Source organism: Camarhynchus parvulus, chromosome 2, assembly GCF_901933205.1.
Source record: "Camarhynchus parvulus chromosome 2, STF_HiC, whole genome shotgun sequence".
Classification (NCBI taxonomy): Eukaryota; Metazoa; Chordata; class Aves; order Passeriformes; family Thraupidae; genus Camarhynchus; species Camarhynchus parvulus.
This window is the reverse complement of record NC_044572.1, coordinates 52,656,489-52,678,311: the sequence shown is the minus strand read 5'-3', so window position 1 is coordinate 52,678,311 and position 21,823 is coordinate 52,656,489. Positions and strand designations below refer to the sequence as shown.

The 21,823-nt window shown below is 37.7% G+C and overlaps 1 protein-coding gene across 1 annotated transcript in view; it reads right to left on the bottom strand.

The window, feature by feature from the left end:
• SUGCT (succinyl-CoA:glutarate-CoA transferase) overlaps nucleotides 1-21,823 on the bottom strand; it is a 315,155-nt gene that overhangs the window by 286,721 nt on the left and 6,611 nt on the right. Inside the window, exons 5-6 of the mRNA XM_030966674.1 lie at nucleotides 21,472-21,522; nucleotides 16,356-16,476 (exon numbers count right to left, since the gene is read on the bottom strand). Of these exons, the coding sequence (XP_030822534.1) occupies nucleotides 16,356-16,476; nucleotides 21,472-21,522 (172 nt within the window). The remainder of the gene's footprint in view (nucleotides 1-16,355; nucleotides 16,477-21,471; nucleotides 21,523-21,823) is intronic.

Sequence of the window (21,823 nt, the reverse complement as noted above, 5' to 3'; positions counted from 1 at the left end):
GATGCCTAAAATCTTCCAGCTTTGTTTCTGTTAACTTAGCTAGGCACCAATCCAAGCATAACAGCTACTGAAAAATAAACATTAAACCATCAGTAAGTGTCTTCACAGTTGTACTGTGCTGTTCATATCCAGGATTTTCAGTGTCTAATCTGTTTTCATTCACTGTAAACTAACCCAGTGTTAAATCTTACAACTCACAGGCTCTCTGTCTGATATTGTATTCTTCATTAGGACAGAGTCCAAAATTCTCAAGTTTTTGATTTTATACAAAAAACTGCTACTTAGATAAAAGAACAAGCAATAGAGTGAGAAGGCATAAGAAAAGCATTACTTTCATGCACTGCTGAAAGTCAATACTTGATATTAAAGCAAGGAAGAATTATGACTGGTTCACTAAACTTTTTATATGCTTCATACTGAAGAATGGGAACACAGTGTTTCAGAGAAGCACTTATTTTCAACTGTTTCTTGTTCCTAAACTCACAGTATTTTGGACATTCAGGCTATGTGTGACTGAAAAAATAATAGTGGAAAAAACAGCTAAGCCCTCCTGCTAGGATGCTAAATGCCAGTACAAAAGGGTAGCTCAATCATTTACAGGGAAAAAAAAAAGTTAATGCACTCTAGCTGCTGGTGGTGTGCTGATAACAGAAGCAGCAAAAAGTCAAAGACTTAGTGTCAGTCAGCTAAAATGCCTACTTTCCTGAAGGTGTGCAGCAGATCTGAATCCTGCAAGGATATCAATCCAACCAACAGAAAAGGGATTCTGTCAGCTCCCATATATTTCTCAATTATCATTTTTCAGTTTTCCACCTCTCAGTCTCTACCCTTTTCATACTTGTTTGTGTTACTGATACATTTTAAAGTTTGGTCTGTGTCAATGCCAGAGTCCTTTATTATTTTTGAAGTACTGGCAAAACCCCGCAAGTATAGCGCAAATGCAGCTTTCCAGACCAAACTGTACTTCATACTAGAATGCAAAACCATTTACAGAGATACATCTCCAAGAACAATTTTACCAGCAAAAGAAATGTTTTGTCAATATAATAACGTATTTGCTAATGGCTTCTGCCAAAATAACTAAACCAGGCAGTGTTAGCACCTCTTTACAATCCTGTCCAACAAAGCTGTGCTGACGGAAGTCTGTTGTATAGAAAACAGCCTGTTGCTCAGTTCCAAAAAGTTTGTCAACCAGCTGAACTTTATAGAATCCTCTTTTGAACAGACTTGTTTTGGCCCATGCTAATTTTGCAAGCAGTATATAAACCCACCAGCAACAAGACTGTGCTTTAAGTAGGAAAACTAACTGTTGGTTCTTCATCTTGACACAGCACAACTACATTAATCCTATAGAAGGAGATACCTTGAAGTTTGTTTTTATGGTAAAACACCCAAAAAAATGCAGCTTTGTAGGATTCATATTTCAGTCACTCTAGAATGGAATACACATTTTTGTGTATGGTACAGGTTAAAAAACATCGTCGCCATCACCATTAGAAAAGCATAAACACTCCAAATTCAAGTCCATTTTGTTTCTCCTCCAATCAAGAGCTACCAACGTAATTGCTCTGCAACACACCTCAGTCAAATCTTGCTGGTTCACACTTTACTCCGCAACCTCTTGGCAACTCATGTTGTCCAAATGGGCGGTAAAAGCATATTTTAAGGGGTTAAGCATGGGGCACCATGGAAATATGAAAACAAATGGAGACAAAAAGACCAGCTAGCTGCATATTCTGTCTCCAGAAACAGAGAAAGATAGATGACAAGATGAAGAATCTAAGCCTAATACTACTCTTGAGTACTATGCAGGTTCCAACAGTTCATAGCTGATAACATTCTTAATTAAGTAGATAAAGTTAATAAAAATTTCCCAAATCAACTGCTTAGGAGTAAAATACACAGAAAACCTTTCTAATTTTCAGTCACTTTAGGTAGGCAGACATTTCAAACTTACGTAACCATAAGCAAAAAACCAAACCAAAAAGAAAACTGAATATTTTGAAAAACATTACAATACTTTTAACACACAGTCCCAAAAAATTCAAATCCTATGAATCAGGCTTTTAAAACACATGGTTCTTAAAAAGAAATATGAAAAATATGTGAACAATAAAAGCAGAAGTAATTCAAAGTAGTCCCATTATTTGTCATCTGTTTGCAAGTTGGATCAGCAGTGAAGTCATTGTTTCCCAGTCTTCATCACAATCATTAGGATTTTTTTTCAGTAAAAGTAGATATCAACACAAAATAAACCAATTAGTCATTAAAAAAAAACCACCAAATACATTTCTAATCTCAGTAAAGAGAAAAAATAATCCTGGGTCTAATAGACCTATTTAATGCTTTTCGTTTCTGTCTAGAAAACCATGAGGTAAACACCTCCTTGCAGATGGATCACCTTTAATACAAAACACCTGGAAGTATTTAGGAGATCTTCAAAAAGAAGAAGCAGCAGAAATTAAAATCAAATTATTTATACACCATCAGGAGGTACACCCTGTTTTTGTAGCTGTGTTTCTGTAGAATAATAATTGGCACCATGAGCTAAGAATAGAAATTAAAAGCTTCCATTGGTCCTCCTCATTTAAATCTGAATAAAGCAGTCAATTGTGGAAGGCTATAACAATATCTGCTTTATTTTATATATAAATAACATTTACAAAAATTAAATTTCATGTGTCTAGGATTGCAGTTTATACTCCATATACTGAGTACTTTAGCCTAAGAAGAAATACTGGCCACAAAGTGCCAATCCTAATGCATCAGACTGTTTTGGAATGGGTCTTGTGCCAAGCACAAAGAGGTTTGGGACTGCACAGGTTGCCTTCTACAAGATAGACTAAAGGAGAGGCACAGAGCTATCTAAACATGTTCTGCCAAAATGAAGCAAGTCCTTAAAACATGATACTTAAGGGCTACATGATACTTAAAACATAACACTACTTTATTTTCAGAAGCATCAGCTTTAGTGCTGCTTCACTTGAAATCAATGGACATCTACTTCCAGAATTTCCTTCCTAAAGTTTTGCAACTACACAAATTATCTTTTGATCCTAAAAAAGTACTGAGAGTAAATCAACATTACATATTGCTACAATATGATAAATGGCTCGATCAGTTTGGCCACAAAAGCAATGCAGCTATAATACTTGAGGTCCAATTTACTATGCTGGTTAAGAGAGAGCTCGTTTTTGTTTCTACACAACACTATTAAGTGATGTAAATGTACTCTGACTGGCCTCAAAAGTTCCCTTTTGTAAAGGAAAGAACCTACAGAAACAGATCAAAGTAGTTCTTTCAGGAATTTACCTAGCAGTAAATCAAAGTAGTTCTCTCAGGGAATGTACCTAGCAGTACCACCTAAAACCACCACTGACACACTAATGCACTGCTGTGGCAATTGATTCCTTTCTTAGAAACAAGAACTGTTTCTTCATTCACAGGACCAAGTGACTTTTTTTTTCCCCTAAGTTTTAGTGAAAAAGTACTTTTTTGACATCACTGAAGTAGTATTTGGATATATGCATTCTACCAATTAATTTCCACATATAAGCAACCACTTTGCCACTTCGAACAGAAATTTTCTGGTTTGATGGCTCAGCTAAAGGAAAAATTGACACAACTTAAATACTCAAATGGCATAGGGTTAGTTTTTCAGGCTAAGGCACAAATCTCTTTAGATGTCTAGAAAGAAATCATATATCTTGAACTTATGAGATAATACTACCTCTTCCACATTAAGTTTTTAAAAAATATTACATTGTAGAAATTCTGCTTGTGAACACTTATAATACAAACAGAGATTAAAACTGTCTCATCAGTTTCTTTAGTGGCTTTATTCATACAGTGAAGGTGGGAAGAAAGGAGTAATAGCTTAAAAAACCATCCTACTGCCTGGAAGCATAAGGCGAACTGGCTCCTTGGCTTTGATTTACATCATGCAAACTTTCAGTCAACAATTAACTTCTTTATGAAGTTATGTCTTTACAACATTTAACACTTGTGCTATATGAGTTAAAACAGTTCCCAATTCTTTCAGAAATTCATATTTAGAATTAATACAGTCCAAAAAGCCTCAGTCCATTTGATCATATATTGATGGCCACCTCTGGGATCACAGCAATTACTCATGAGATGGATAATAAATTCTTGGAGCTCCTGCTGTATGCCATAAAGCTAGTTCTTTACTGCACAAGGAACCAAATACCAATCTGCACAAATGTGCAGTTTACACTGAAAATTACAAAGCAGCATATTGTGCAGTGCAGAAAAGCATCAAAGTATTCAATATCCATCATTTTTTATTTTGTACACCCCACATGTAGTCCCAATTACTTAAATCTCTGAAAAGAGGCAATCCATTTCTCCAATTGTCAAGTCTGAACCCCTATTTTAATTACTATCTCACAAAATTTTTTCTTGAGTATTCTTTTCTTAACACAGTCATTCTTTGAATTCTAAGTAGCAATTTGGCTAATTCTATGCAATAAGTAAAGGTTTTTGATGCTTTCACATCCTATCAGAACCTTCATTTCAGAACTGCTGTGTGCAAACGTACACAACGCTTTAGGAGGAGATGGTCAGACGGCCAACCACAATACTTCTGATCACAGCAGCCTTTCTTTTAAGAAAAAAACCTGATGTTCCAAGCTACCTTTCATACACAATGTTTTTTACTTATAGATTGCTCTTCTCTCAACTCTCTTCTGCTTTCCATATAGTTTTTGAAATGTGGTACCCAGAAGTAGACTTCACATTCCAACCTTACCAATGTGGAGCAGGGTAGAGAAACAATATTCATCTTTATATAATCCAGTATGACATTAGTCCTTAATCTAATGATATCATCACTGATTCAAGTTCAACTTTGATCATTCCCTATCCTTACAACTAAGTCTTCCGAGAACCCTCTACTAACCCAGTGTTCCCCACACTATATTAAAATTACATTATATTGATTATTTTTGATTAAGCACAGTACATTGTATTTGTTCCAATCTTTAATTCTACCCTTCCTCTTATATTTATGTAAAAAATTTGGTCAAGGTAATCTTTAATTTTAATTCTGCTGCGTCAGTTGACTCCCTTCAGCTTTGTGGGCTTTCAGAGCTGCATGGAGCTCTCAGGCCACTAAAAATGGATCTTTTACATTAGGACTTCATCACGTGACTGTATTGTGTTGACACAGAAACTGTTAGGAAGGGTTCCAATTATAGGCTTCAGTAAGAAGAACTGAGCAGAGCCCTCCATAACTCTTCTAAAAGTTAGCCAGACCCCCAGGAAATATTCTAAAGGACAGTATAAGGCTGTAAGGGAAGTGATGCCTTCTACCTGTAAAACACCTCCAGGTTCTTCCTGTCTCTCAAATCTAAACCCCACAAGCCCCCAGTAGCACATGATGTTATCAGAATTTTGGACTCGCCCACATTGCAATCCATCACCTATATTAAGAAAAGCAAAAAAAAATCCAGAAACATCAGTTCTAAAGCATTTTCTTCCATTGTCATGAAGTTTCTATAGCAAGCTATGAGAGAGCCTCTGATCCTCTTCAACCAAGTTTTTTATTTCTTGTACATCAATTGTCCTAGCTTTTCTGTGAAAGAATTATGCAAAAGTGTCAAAACTTTACTACAGTCAAAATATATAGCACAAGTTTATTATCCTTATACAGCCAACATTGTCTTAAAAAAAATTGTGTATCTGCTAATTAACTTGTCAAAAAATGATCTTAGACTATTTTATCTCTAGACCCTGATAAATTTTTCTTAACTGCCCACGCAGATAATTTCAAGCTAACAAAAAAAAAGGGAGATTAACTCTTTAATCCATCCATCTTCCAACTGCATAATGTGAAAACTAACAGATTAGAGAAGTTTAATCTTCTTTTCCAATGCTGGAAGACTCTAATAAATCAAGCTCGGGTAGAAGCTTCATATTTTTCCCCTCCAAATGCTTTATTCAATCATTGTGAGCATTGAAGTTCATACCTCAAGGCTTGCAAACTTGTGATTTTTGTGTTTGCTTAAGAGCTGTATAATGTTCACAGTTTTGCAGACCTCCCTCCTTATTCTTAAAACACATTAAGAACTAATGGAAGTGCGATACTCAGTTTGGTCTGACAATGCCTCTTTTACACATCAGACAATGCATTATTTTCCATTAAAAGAAAACAATACACTTATTGATAAAAGTCCATGAATATGTTTTACTGAATATGGTACCACAATACTCAATATTCATTTTTGCACTTTCCAAATTCCTTAACACATTCTCCAAATTGTTGCTGCTTTTAATATACTTAAAAGTCAGTGATAACTGTAATTACAAGTTAATTCTTCTAATTTCCAATTCATTCTGCATATCATCCTGCTTGAATTGACTATTTGACTCAATCAGATGTTTTGCAATGCAGGTGAGTTTTTTACCTTCCTTTTTGGTTTTTTTTTTCTTTTCTTTCTCCTAAATTGTTGTGCCTAGGTTTTTTTGGGTGGGTTTTGTTTTTTGGGGTGTTTTGTTGTTGTTGTTTGGTAATTACAAAAAAAAAACAAAAGAACTTTTTTTAGCATCTTTGGGTCACAAATTTTAAAAGCTGTTGAACAGATTAATGCTCAAGACCATTCATATAGCTGCTATTATTTAGTTACAACTACAGCCATTGCTTAGTCAGCTTCTGAATACCTGAATTTTGACTACCCTGCTATTAACAAATAATTTACACCATCAAGAAGCTATTTTGCCCAATGATTTTTACAACTAAAGCTATCATTTTTTTGGCAGGTAATCTATCAGTTTCTATCAGGAAACTATATCCAGATTTAAATGATATAGAAGCCGCAAAACCATCAATAATCAGGGGAATGAATGGGCATGAAGACACACCCATTCAAAGTAATGTGTAATTTTATGGGCCGGAAACATTTGGTAAGAGGGAGTCTCAAAACTGTACCTAATCCAGGCAATTCCACATCTTACCACAGTTAGTTCACAAATTAGAGGATCTGAAGGATGCTTGGGCTAGCCTTTGCCCAGCAAAACACATTGTGGTTGTCTTTTCTTTCCTGTTGTGAAAATACTAGAGACAAAGTAGCATATGCAACAAAACTATAACATTACCTCTTCTCAGGGAAAGCCACTACAAATTATCTGTACAACACAAGATACTGGGAAGTACCAAATGCTTCTTAAGTTGTTATTAAACATTATGTAAATGGTTGGAGTGAAGAACTATTTTACTTTCCATAGGTTAACCAGAATCACTCAAGAAAGATAGAGGACGTAGATACTTTTTTGAAATGTGTTCATTTATTTATCTTTACAACTTTATGTACATTAAATAAAACTACATATACAACAATTCCAGATTCATACCCATAGAAAACTCAGGTGACCCACAACACGTCTATAAAACTTTTGTTACTCTTTCCACCGAATTTTTGTCTCTTTAGCAACATGCGGTTTGCCAACAAACAAACAGTTTAGTGTAGTCAAGTCTATGTCAATTCAGAGTTAAAGCTAAGTTTTGTGGGTTAGAGAGTGCAAATCCCCAAGAAATATAAACTGTGAGAGTAACACAAAGTTAATAAAAATAGCAATTCCAAAAACTTATCTTCATCGTTACTTTTTGTCGAAACTAAGTATATTTTCATGGCAGATTCTCTACAATTATAGCTACATTTAATGACAGATCCCAAAAAGTCATGATCAGTGGCACAGGGTCTAACTGGAGGCCTGTCACAAGCGGTGTCCCCAAGGTTCAGTCCTGGGCCCAGGATTGTTTTACTTGTTCATCAGTGACTCAGGTGAAGGGGCAGATGCCTCCTCAGCAAGTTCACTGGTGACACAAAGCTCAGAGAAGTGGCTGATACCACAGAGGGCTTCAAAATGGTCTTCAAAAGGGCCTTGAGAGAGATGGAAGAGAAGAACTGGAAGACAGAGATGGGCAGAAAGCAGTGCCTGAAATTCAACCAAGGCAATTGCAGAGTCCTACACCTGGGGAAAAATAACCCCCTGCACCGGGGCAGTCAGAGGGCCAAACTGCTGGAAAGCATCTCTGTGGAGAAGGACCTGTGGGTCCTGGTGAACAACAAGCTGTCCATGAGCCTGCAGTGAGCCCCTGTGGCCAAGGCAGCCAATGGTCTCTTTGGGTGCATTAGGAAGAGCATGGCCTGCAGGTTGGTGGAGGTGATCCTGCCTGTCTACTCAGCCCAGGTGAGGCCACATCTGGAGTGCTGTGTCCAGTTCTGGGCTCATCAGCACAAAGAATGACATGGAGCTCCTGGAGTGGGTCCATTGGAGGTCAACGGAGAGGAATAACGGACTGGAACATATCCCTCAAAAGGACGGGCTGAGAGAGCTGGGCCTTTTCAGCCTTGAAAAGAGATAAGCGAGAGGAGACCTCACTAATGTGTATAGATATCTAATGCGGGGGCACCAAGAGCATGGAGCCAGGTTCTTCTCAGGGATGCCAAGCAATAGGACAAGAGGCAATGGGCAGAGACTGAAGCACTGGAAGACCCACCAAGTGACCAAGCACTGGAACAAATTGCCTGTAGAGCCTGTTATGTCTCCCTCACAGGAGATATTCAAGAGCCAGCTGAACGCAATCCTATGCTGTGTGCTCTAGGATGACCCTGCTTGAGTCAGGAGGTTGGACCATATGACACTTTCAGCCTTACCTATTCTCTGGTTCTGTAATTCTGTATTCAATTTTTGTCATGCATAAATACAATAACAAGTCTTTGCAGAAGTAAAATTTCCTTAAAAGGCAGAAAACTAAAACATCACATTTATATCCTAAGAAATAAAACTACAAAAAATACTAAAACAAGATATTTTAATATCACCAGCAACATGCAAAGCAACTTGCATATGATATAAAGTATTACTTCCTAGAATATTAGGAAGAAAACAAACCTGTACAAAAAGGAGAATAATCACAATGCACATAGATTAGCAGAGCAAAGGGCTGGGGTAGAGAACCTGAGAGGAGTACATTTCGTCATTCATAAACAAACTGTAAAATTCTTTGAAAACATACTACCTTCAGAGGCTTTAAGAAAAAAATAAAAAGACTTTGATTTGGAAACTATGTTGTCCTTTTAAACAGTGCCCCCTCCCGTTCAGGACTAAACTGTGACTTTCCTACTGACAGCGTGATGCAGACCATAATAGAAATGGTCACTCCCTTGTGACCTGTACATAATTTTCTTTAACCATCCAATTTTCCAGAACTTAAACCAATCTCAACCACAGAACTATCAACATATATTACATTTAAACTATTTCTAGCCAAGCAAAGCCAGCTTGTGAGTAAGAACAGGCAGTTTGGAGTTCAAGTGCACTCAAAGCAGCAGGAACATTGGGAAATGTCCCGGATATCCTCAAAACCCTGCAGCACTCACTGCAAAGCTGTATGGATTCAATCTGAGTTGTTTGGATAAGAAAATCAGTTTGTAAATCACAACTTCCAAAGTGTCATAAAAGAGACAGCGTCTGGCATACCTATGTAAAAACTCTTCACCTACACATGACCCTAGACTTACTGAAAAAAATACACTATATTTCATTTTACTATTTGCAATTCTCCAAAATTTAGAGAGGCAACTCCACATAAAATTTTTTCCTGTATTAAAGAAAAATGGCTCAATACTGTTTAAGTTATAAAGTAGCATATTTTCTGATTTCTAAGAAATGTGTCTCCTAGATTTTATTTTTTATTTTTCTGCTAAAATATGTGGCTATCCACCAGAAGCAGGCACCTCCATATATATTTCATTAACAAAAAGTATTTTATGTAATAGAGTTCAATCTTGAATTTTAATTTGTATAGGAATGAGAAGTTTGAATGCTTTCAAAATTTCTCACAGAACGTTTCAGCTGTTTTTAAAGACAAAACCAAAAAAGGAAGTAGGTTTGTTTTTCTACATTAAAAAGCCCACAAATTACAGTTGCTTTCTTAAAACACCAAGAACTTCTCTTCTTTTAAATGAAGACTTGAAAGAGTGGGAAACCTTTTTGCCATGGCTCTGCTTTTTTTTAGTGTTGTTATTTGTTGGCCATCATAATTGATGAGAAAAGGAGCATAGAAGGAACATACACTACTAGAACTCAGATTAATTAGATTTCATGGTGATACCATAGCTTAGAGCAAGGAGGGCAAAGTAAATAATAAATGAAAAGTAAGCTGATAACATCTCATTTATGTACCAGAAAGAGAAATAATGAAATACATACAAGTGTTGTTATATTACAGATGCACATATGAACCATTCACAGCCACATGACCGATGCGATATATTCTGAGAACAGCCCAGCCTGATCTGGCTCACATCAAGCAGTACAAAACAGTAATTCCTATATAACAGGATTCACAAAAATAGTATGTCCTGGGCTGACTTCTATGATGCTTGTATCCCCACTTGTCTGTTCGGTTTATGCTGGATAATAAGTTTTGCACCATTAAGACTTGTTCCAAGAGTGAAGGGGGGAGAGAAGAAGCACACAGTTTGTTATCAGAAATTGCACTTGCTCCCCCACATCCTGCTCCTGGACTGTGCTGTCTGCATCACGGACAGATGGAGAGACAGAGCTCTCCTTTGCTTTTAGTTAGGTTTTAGCTAGCTGAGCCAGAGAAGTTCCCTGGACTCTGGGATTTCTTTTTTTTTGGACCTGTTTAAACCTGCTCTGGACTGAACACCCAGAGGAGCACCGGCAGCTCGCACCTGTGGCCCACCAGGCTGGGCTGGGGCCACGGCATTTCCAGTGCTGGAGGGACTGAGTGAGCCAAGCTACAGCCCACCAAGGGGACTTTCTGAGTTTGTCATCTCCTTTGGAGCGGCAAGATGTTTTATTGTTTAATATTGTTCATTTTTTGTGCTGGTGAATGCTTTGCCTGTTATATAAACAGTTTTTTTCCACTTTTCTCCAAGGAAATCTTTTCCCAAACCAGTTGGGGGAGGGGCTGCTTCAATCTGCTTTCTAGAGGAACCCCTTTGGAGGTTTTCTCCCAAATTTGCCCTAAACCAGGACAAATACAATCACAAGGAGTGCAGCACTCCATCATCTGAACCACTTCAAGGATCTGGCAAATACCCTAATCCACAATAGGGTAATGGCTACTATCACTGTAACCACAAACACAAAATGCCAGCAGGTGCTGAACCAGCCACTGTGAGTATAGAGGGACAATCACTATTTTTGATACAAGCCAGGATGCCATTGGCCTTCTTGGCTACCTGGGCACACTGCTGGCTCAAGTTCAGCTGCTGTCAACCAGCACGCTCAGGTCCCTTTCTGCTGGGAATCTTTCCAGCTGCTCTTCCCCCACCTGTAGGGCTGCAGGGAGTAGTTGCAACCCAAGTGAAGAACCTGGTACTTCACCTTACTAAACCTCACACTATTGGCCTCAGCCCATCAATCCAGCCTGGCCAAAACCCTCTACAGATTTCTACCCTCCAGCAGACCAACACTCCCTCCTACCTTGGTGTTGTCCTCAAATTTACTGAAGGTGCACCCAATCCCCATGTCCACATCATCAATAACTTTAAACAGGACTGGCCCCAATACTGAAGCCTGGGGAACTCCACTTAGAAGTAGCCACAAATTTGATGTGGAAACACAGCCCACTGTGGGCTGTGGGCCCAGCTATCCAGCCAGTTCTTCACCTAGCAAAGTGTGCACCAGTCCAAGCCATGGGCTGCCAGCTTCTCCAGGAGAATGCTGTGGGAGACAGAATCAAGGGCTTTGCTGTAGCAACATCCACAGCCTTTCTCCCATCCACTAGGTGGGCACTGGTCATAAAAGGAGATCAGGTTGGTCAAACAGGACCTGCCTTTCACAAACTGGGTTGGCTAGGCCTGATCCACTGGCTATCCTGCATATGCAATGTAATGCACTCAAGATCATCTGTTCCATAACTTCCCCGGGCACCAAGGTCAGGCTGATTGGCCTGTAGTTCTCTGGATCCTCCTTCTGGCCCTTCCTGTGGATGAGTGTCACACTGATCAACCTCTGCTGGGCCTCCCCAGTTAGCCAGGACTGATGATAAATGATGGAGAGCAGCTTAGAAAGTTCATCTGCCAGCTCCCTCACTACTTTTGTGTGAATCCCATCCCACTCCATGGATTTGTGAGTGTCTAACTGGCACAGCAGGTCACAAACTAATTACTCCTGGATTACAGGCAGTCTGTTCTGCTTCCCATCCCCATCTACCAGCTCAGGAAGCTGGTTGATAACCCATCTTTCTGTTGAAGACTGATGCAAAAGAGACATCACCTGCTCAGCCTTATTATCCTTCATTGCAATATTCCTCTTTACATCCAATAGAGGTTGGAAATTTTCCTTGGCTATTCTTCTTCTTTTTAGCGTATTTATAAAAGCACTTTCCACTATCTTTCACAGAGGTGGCCAGATTGAGTTCTAGAAGAGCTTTTGTCTTTCTAATTTTCTTTCTACGTGACCAAACAACACCCTTGCTCAGTCTTCCTGAGTCGTCTGCCACTTCTTCCTAAGGTGATAAATTCTTTTGGTTTTCCCCTAAGTTCCAGCAAAAGCTCCTTATTCAGTCAGGTAAGTCTTCTTCCCTGACAGCTTCTTTGGCACGCAGGGACAGACTGCTCCTGTGCCTTTATAATTTGCTTCTTAATGTATGTCCAGCCTTTCCGGACCCTTTTGTTTTTAAGGGCTGTTTCCCAAGGAACTCTCTGAACTAGTGTCCTGAACAGGCCGAAGTCCAGCCTCCTGAAATCCAAGGTGGAGGTTTTGTTGACCCCTTCCTTACTTCACCAAGAATTGAACACTCCATTATGTCATGGTCACTGTGCCAAAGATGTCATCTGACCACCACATTTCCCACCAGCCCTTCTGTTTGTAAAAAGCAGGTCTAGCAGGGCCCACCCCTTGCTACGCTCACTTACCAGTTGTGTCAGGAAGTTGTCTTCCACACACTTGAGAAACCTTCTAGACTGCTTCCTCTCCACTGTGTTGAGTTTCCAGCAGACATCCCACAAGTTAGTCTCCCACAAGAACAAGGCCTAGCAATTGTGAAACATCAGCCAGAGGCTTACAGAATAGTTCATCCATCCTTTCATCCCAGCTGGGTTGTCTATAATAGACTCCTATCAGGATGTCTGTGTTGTTGGCCTTCCCCCTGATTCTTACCCACAGATACTCAATCTTGCCATCATTATCCTTGAGCTCTATGCAGTTGAAACACTCCCCAATGTACAGAGCCATTACATCACCTCTCCTTCCTTGCTTGTCCCTTCAGAAGTGTTTGTAGCCACGAGTTGCAGCATGCCATTTAAATGCCTCATCCCATTTCATTTCCCTGATGGCAACTACATCACAGCTTTCCTGCTGCACAATGGCCTTCAGCTCTTCCTGTTTGTTACCCATACTGATGTAGATGCACTTTAGCTGGGCTATCAATTTAACCCCTGACACAGGCATGCCACCCCAGATTTATCTCTAGTGACTCTGGTCTTACCTACTTCCCCCTTCAAACCAAGTTTAAAGCCTCCTCAATTGTCCCTGCCAACTCACAGGCCTAGAATCCTTTTCACTCTTTTAGAAAGACAAACCTTATTTGCCTGCAGCCAGCCTAGTGCTGTATAAACTATCCCATGAGGAAAAGCCAAAACTGCACCAACGGCACCAGCCTTTAAGCCATGTGTTGATCAGGGTTTTCCCGTTTCCTTCAGCACTCTCCCCTGCTACTGAAAGCATTGAGGGAAACACCACCTCTGCCCTTATCCCTTCAACCAGTCATCCCAATGCCCTGAAGTTGTTTTGGATTGCCCTAGGAACTGTCACGGCTGACCTGGAAATCCAGAATTGGAAAATAATCAGAGGGCTGAATCAGTCCAAGGAGTCTTCTAGTAATATCTCTTACTTAGGCCCCAAGGAAGCAGCAGATTTCCCTGTGCGACAAGGCCAGTCAGTATATGGGGCCTTCAGTTCCCCTCAGAAAGGAGTCATCTACATCAATAACCCATCCTTCTTTTTTTACAGCTGTAGTTGTAATGTGGCTGGTTGACTGACTTGCCCCACATAGACCTTTACTATCACTTGCTTGACATTCAAGTCCCAGAGTCTCATACTTAGTCCCATCTCTCTTCACAAAAAAAACCCAAACAAAACAAAACAAAAATACCCCCAAAAAAACCCCAAGCATATCTGAATGCAGCAAAGTCAATCACAGCACAAAATAGTTAAGAACTGTAATATCTAGAATCACATCACTGAGGTTTGTGAAATCAATCAGGAATTCTTCTTAAATCAGTTTTCTGCCTGATTGTGCCTTCTTGCATGTCCTAGTCTGGTTGCTTCTTTTAATATGCTTAGATTGAGGCTTTGCTATTTCCCACCTTAACTCAATGGATTTATGAGCTGATTTTTTTTTAAGGGCACTGGAGCTTATATTTTTATTCCTAAAAGATGCATCATCCTTAAATAGACATTGCTTATACCTGTTGAGTATCCAAGACGTAAGCAACCATAATTTAGGATTTCAAGCTGCTTTATGAATGCCTAACAAAACATCGCTTAGGTCTTACATCCCAAACACTTTCAACTTCAAGTTGCCATGGTCTATAAATAAGGCTTATGGTTTCCCATTATAGAACATAACTGTAAGTTATGCATTACACAAAGCTCTAAACAGCAAGATTATGTGATTTTTGTTCAGCTTGTCTTCCAAGCAGTGAAAGCAGAAGCAAGTGACCTAGAAGTACAGGGGTACTGTTTGATCATATAAGTATATGGTTAGAAAAGCAAAGGCTGACCTGGAGTTGAATTTGGCAAAAGACACAAAAGACAACATGAAAGCAAATCAGCATCAGAAGGAAGACTAGGGAGGATATGGACCTATGGCAAAATAAACAAAGGCCACAAAGGTGGATGCATTTAATGCTTTTTTGCCTCACTATTTACCAAAAAAAGATGGCTCTCAGCAGTCTTAGGTCCCTGAGCCTAGAGGAGAAGTCTGCAGCAAGGAAGAGTTACCCTCAGTTGAGGGAGCACTCAAAACATATAAAAGTATGCATCCTTGTAGCAGAGGACAGCAGTATTTTCTGCACTGGGAAGAGTGCCAAGCAGGCCAAGGAGGAAGATCCTTCCCCTCTTCTCAGCACTCCTGAGGCCACATCTGTAGTCCTGTGCCTGGCTCTGGGCTACCCAGTACAAGGCAGACATCGACTTAATGAGGCAAACACAGAGTCGCAAAGGTGATTAAGAGACTGGAGTATCTGACACAAAATGAGGGGGTGTTGTACCTCACACAGATTGTTTGGATGTAATTTTAATTATTTCCCATCATTACGGTAAACAAAAAAAAACCAAACCAAAAACGCAAACCCACTTGACAAATTCTAGTTGTGAGATGATATGCACAAGCAAATGTGATAAACGTTGTAGTAATTAGCCATTGACCAACCTAAACAGGTGTTTAAACAAAGATTCTCAGCAAGCCCTGAATAAATTGTCTTTCTGCTCTTGACATTTTCAGACATTTGCCACACAAATATGATAAATACACCACAAAAGACTAAAAAGCTATTTGATTTCTATTAAATAACACCCATACTCAGTAACCAAAAAGACAAAGCCATTTATTCTACAGAAATTGAAGAAAAAAGCAGATTTATAACTAAGATTTTAAAACAGTCTAAAAATATCTGTAATTTCTGCTGTTATTTAATTGCATTTTAATATTAGACTTTTCATTTTAGTGCTTGATTAAGATTTTGGGGGTGGTTTTTGTTGGGGTTTTTTAAGCAGTTTTTCAGACTTAAAATTATTTTTATATGAATATCAGCATACGTGTGTCTACTTCCGTCTCATTCTTCCCTGCTTTTATAAAGTACATATAACTCTTCTACTGTTTCAGTTACCAAGCAATAGACCATAAAAAATTCATGCAAAACTTCCATAAACAGGTAACTGCACAATTCGGAATAGAGAGATACTTCAGAGCAGTAAAAAACACTGAGCTTACCAGATTTTATTACACAATATGTAAATTGATTCGGTAAAACTGCTGGGAGAGTTAAAAAAAAATCTCAGTTTTCAGATAGTTTAAAGCAAAATCCAAGGAGGCCAGCCCATCCTGGCTCCACTGAAATCAATAGAACATGTCAGGCTGCTATGGCAATGACACTGAACAGCTACTAAGCTTTTGCCATGGTTGCTTCCTCAAAAGTTTTCTATACCTGTTTTTGAATTGAACTCACTTAAACTCTCAGTTTATCTTAACTGATATCAAAGTAACATACTTCTATACAACCACATGACTTTTATAACACTTTGACTGAAATAAAGGAAATAGTGAACATAGAGAATTGAAAACAAAATACCTGTTATCGAACAGTATACTATGTGAGGAGCAATCTTTTTAATGTCTTCATAACCTAGACTCATTTCAGCCAGCTTCCCAGGGACAAAGTTTTCCACAAAAACATCAGATGCCGCTGCAAGCTTTAGAAAAGAAAAGGATGAGTAAAATCTGTTCATTCGCTCCCAAAAGTTGAATAAATTCCTATGTAACTTAATTTTAAAATCTTGCTAATCAAAATGGCTCCAGTCTTCCTGATAAAAGAAAAGCTTACAGAGATACTTTTTTGCCTGTCAGATTGTGTCTTTCTGCAAGCTACATATTAGAGATGCTGCATATCTAGAAAGAAGACTGTCAAAACCCTAGAGTGATTAGACAAAACTGTGGTATTATCAGTATCACATCAATTTCCTAAGGCTTGACAACAGTTTACCAGAGCAATCTTCACATACATTCTTTCTACCCCCTTTTTCTTAAGAAAAGTGAAATTATATATCTCCATTATTCATGTTTTCTCCATAATAGAAATAATTTTTAAATTATTTTTCATTTTCAAGTCATTGATTAGAATTACCATAACAAGGCCATATATCCAACTTCCTATATGTAGAAGTAGAATAGGGAGCTCAACAACACTTAAAATTAAAAAAAATAAAATTGAGATCTTAAAGTCACATTAAATATGATGGTTCTGTCAAGTTCTGCAATATGACTTTTTAAATTGCTTTCAAATGAATCACCTAGTCCAAAAATCTATTGATGTTGAGATTAACATATAACCTTGATTTGCTTTAAATTGCATCCTCTCTTATAAAAATTATATGCAGATATACATATGGAAATTTCAGTGAGACTAACACAAGTTGACTCCTGAAGCATGAGAACTACATGTTAAAAGACAGATGTATGCCTTGAGGGACTTGTAGGCTTTCTGCCTGGTAAATTGTGCAGGGTATATGTGAGTGCACAGGAATTTAAGAAATGCTCCCTAACAGGTACACATGTTTGTGCACCCATTTTTAAGCATAACTGATATATTAATTGCTTAATGCTATTTGCAGCCAATCAAGGAGTCATAGTCTCTGAAACTGCCATGTCACTGTGTAATTAAATATACAGTGTGTTAAACAAGCTCCTACAAACTAGTGTTGTAGAACAGAAATCACAATGCCTTTATGAAAGTTTAAGTTAAGGAGGTTTTATTTTCTATTTAAATCCTTCACAGTTCATACATAAATACTTTTCAAACTGGTAATGCTACAGCTTTAGCCTAGTTGATTCAAGAGATTAAATTGATTACAACTTCTGTATTCCTTTCACTCCAATTTTGTAATCTGTGAAAATAACAGTGAGTGAGTGGGCTAAAACAGTTGAAAGTTGTCCATGTTATATTGAAGAACCACCATCTCCCACTGAGGAAGAAAGCATGACACACAGTACTGCAACATGAAAAGCACCATACTTCTGGACTGGGCAACATGCACGAAATTACAAAAATGCTAAGTGAGGATATAATGACTTGGGCCCAGAGTTTAGCAGGGTATATGCTCTCAGAGAAAGGAGTTTTCAAGACACATTACAAGGGCTGTGCCAGTTCTTCATCTAAAGTTTCCATTTAAAATAGTTTTTAATGTATAAAGCTGGCAGTCTACATGTAGCTCTGATGCCCACTGAACCAACAATTCTGCCATTGTGGAAAACTGGATACACAGTCTGAACCAAAATCATGCCTTAAATTTTAGCTTTTATATTTTCCAGATTCTATGCTGCATTAGTATATAACTCTGAACTTCATATAAAGTGTTAGCAAGGTCTCTTCACAGTTTAGTTAGACAAAACAATCTTTTTCTAGCCTAAGAACCAAGGACACCATTGCAGCATCAGGCCCAAAAGCGAATTGAGGAGAGCAATCTGGGAGGACGGGACTGCATAACCTGAAGCTGTAATTGGAAAATTAACCCAAATATGTAAATGGACCAAAACTTATAAAAGTGTGAAAACGTGTGACCTGTCATCCATCCTGGGTGTAGCCATGGCCAGGCTCTTGTACTGCCCAAGGTGTATCCTTTGAAGGCCTTCTTAATAAATACTTATTTTAATCCTTTAATACTGTCTAGCCTCTGTTCTAGGTAGCCTCTCAAGGCATCAAAACAAACCATGTTGTTAAAATGCACAGAGATTTTCAGTCTCCATTGGGTCTTAAGTCCACTGTCGACTAAAATTTCATACTTCATGCCCTAAAAATTCCTCTAAACGTCACTTGTATTTTAACACCTACTAACAGAGCAATACTATACAGACCTGACTTGGAATACTATCTGTTCCAGAGAGGACACTGATAGGCTCAATGTCTATGCCTCAGGAAATAATGAACAGCAGAATTCATGCCAAAGTAGTCATTAAGTTGAATAACAAAGAATGATGCTACTAACTTTATAAAGGAAGCCATGCATACCTTTTGGAAGTTTTGGTTGGTGTTTTGTTTGGGGATTTTTTTGTGTTTTGTGTGCTTTGGTTTTTACAAGAACTCTACAGAGAAGAATCTGCATAACACATACATATAAACAAAAACATTTATATATATGCGTGAGTAGCTTGCTTTATCAAGTAAGACAGCAATGCATGGGACGTATTGACCTTTCAGCTAAAAATAGTGGAAGAGAAGAAGTGCCATCAGCTCCCAGTCAATTAAAGTCCCATGTTCTTAATGAATAAAAAAATTTAAAATTCATTAGTTAAGGCTAAATAATTCACAGGAGAGAAGTATACTCAAGGTTCTTAAAATGAGTTTCTGACAATAACCAATAAATAATGTTCTAAAGAGAACAAAAAAGATATCAGAGCATGGGACTGGCATATGTACATTCACTGAAGACAACAAAAAGAATTTTTGTTCAGGAAGACAAACAAATATTTGGAATGCAAATTAACAGCCAGCCAAAAACACTAGAAGGGAAGAAAGGGCTACAAGTGGCATAGAAAGAAAGAAATAAGTCACAGGAATAATTTAGTGGAAATCAAATAATCACGTGTGAAAGAATAGACCCTTGAAAAAATATTTTGTAGTGTTGTACCAAAGGATGAAAAGCAGCCAGGACTCCTGATTAATAGATTTCTTCAGCTCACTTGATATTACTAACTGATTGTCAAGTCTATGCTTTTGACATATACTTGAGGACTCTCTACTGCTGTTTTTCTAACATGATTCTAAATTGAGAATTGCCCTCTTTCAACTATACAAAATATATGTGGGAAATAAAACCTATTTTAACCATGATACCTTGCTTAATAAAGGTAAAAATTATAATCTTATTACATTTCTTTGTAGCTTTTACACTGGTGACACAACCCATATTTATATATGAATAAGCAGTGTCACAAACTTCAATTTATACTTCTCATCAGCTGCTTTAAAGACATGGACACTTCTTGTCATAGTAACAAATACAATGTTACTATGCCCAATTCTATACACGTCTGTCCTGATGATAGCAGAAGACAATTGAAAACAAAAGCCCAAATAACTTCCCTTTACACATACTTTTTGACAAAACTCCAAACAGAAGTTTCATTTGAGATGAATAAGGGAACGCCAAGACCTCTACACCAAATGCTTTCAAAACATATCATTCAAAATCAAGCAGAAGGATGAACAACTCCACAAGTAGCATGACAAACAGAGCTTCATCAATTTTCAGTGTTGCTGTATCACAGATAGGGATGGCATTGATTTAAGGAACAGAAAGCTATAGTGGTTATTAAAGCAATTTTAAAAAGGATAGAAAATATAAGAAATTATATTTTATATTCTTTATTTTATAAAGAATTTGTCACAGGCAGTCTCCTTATTTTTACAGCTAGTGTGGTAAATATTTAACAGATGATGCCACTTTTTCCTCCACCTCATCTTGACTCATAGGCCCAGCTGCCTTTAACTCTTCAAACACCTTCAGCCCACACATGTGGCATCAGTGGACACAGAGTAGTTCCTGTTTCACCATTTTTAAAGGTCAAATTATAAATTAATCTTCTTCCACAAGAGGAAAAAATTTTATAGCAATTAATTAGAACATGACTAGTTTATCCAAAAATATGTCTGTGAAATACTTTTTTTATACTGTGCAAAATTTTTGCAAATGAAAATTTCTGCTTACAAATTTTTTAGAAGTTAAACACAGCTCCATAACAAATTAACAATAAATGCCTCTGTTCTACAAAAAGAGAAGGCACTGTAGAATTATATCTATATATAATCTCCAGAGTATTTCTGTAGGAAGTACAGAAATAGATAGATAACAAATTGCATAGATAACAAATCAAAAGCATCAGAAAACTTAATCTATTTCTATTTTATGCAATATTCCTAAAAAAAAGTTCTACCAGACAAATTCCACCTACTGCATGACACATAGTGTCACTGTGGAAAAGGGATTGGAACTGATACTGAAACAAGCAGTAACAGAAGTCAGCTGCTACTACTGCAGGGCTTAAAACACACCACTAGCAAGTAGCAGATCTTGCATTTCTCAACAAATAATAAATAAAGGGATAACAAAACTCAAGTCTGACAAAATGTGAGATTTGATGCTTTTATTATTTTTAGGTAGAGAAATGGATCACCTTAAAAGATGTTGAAGTCAAATACAGAAAAAGAAACAAATACTAACTTTCACCTACAGGAGAATGTTTTTCAGGAGGATGTACAGCAACTGAACACTATAACATTCAAAAAACTGCATTTACTGGAGCACAGCATCTCCTCCTAACTGCTCACTGACTTCATCTGATCAGTCCATCTTGAATCGTTCTACTGCAGTAGTACAGCAGCAGCAACAGGAAAGGAATAGGCTATTAGACCATTTCCTCATAGTATTTCATTTGAAGATTTTGATGACATTTTCATGTCATCATGTAAATCTAAATTAATTATAAGTTACACTGAACATTGAGTGCAAAAGCACAGAGTACAGAAGTACATACTGTAATTTACAAAATTTACTGCATACATAGATTTTTTAAAATTATCAAATTAATATTTGAAATGCAGAGTTTAATCCTTATTACTTAGTGTAACTTGTGAATCGCTTAGGATCACAACAATACAAAATAAGGACACCTTGCATGCCATTAAAACCTACCTCTTTGATTAGCTTTACTCCTTTTGAATCCTTCATGTTGATGGCTATACTCTGGGGATAAAAAATAAATACAACGGTAATTTATGTGGAAAAAGTATGTGAAAGGTATTTTAAACATAACCAACAGTCAAATTGCACACTACGGCTAATATGGATAAATAAATTTTAACACATAGCCCATCTCCTCCTGCAAAAAAAATCTTAAAATTCTCTCAGCAAAACAAGCTGAATTATATCTCATTAATGAATCAGACACGGACCAAAACCAGTCTGACAGGTGAGCAGCCTGTTCACTATATATTTACACAGGACCCACTACTGCAAGTACACAGGGGGACACCAGAAACATTTG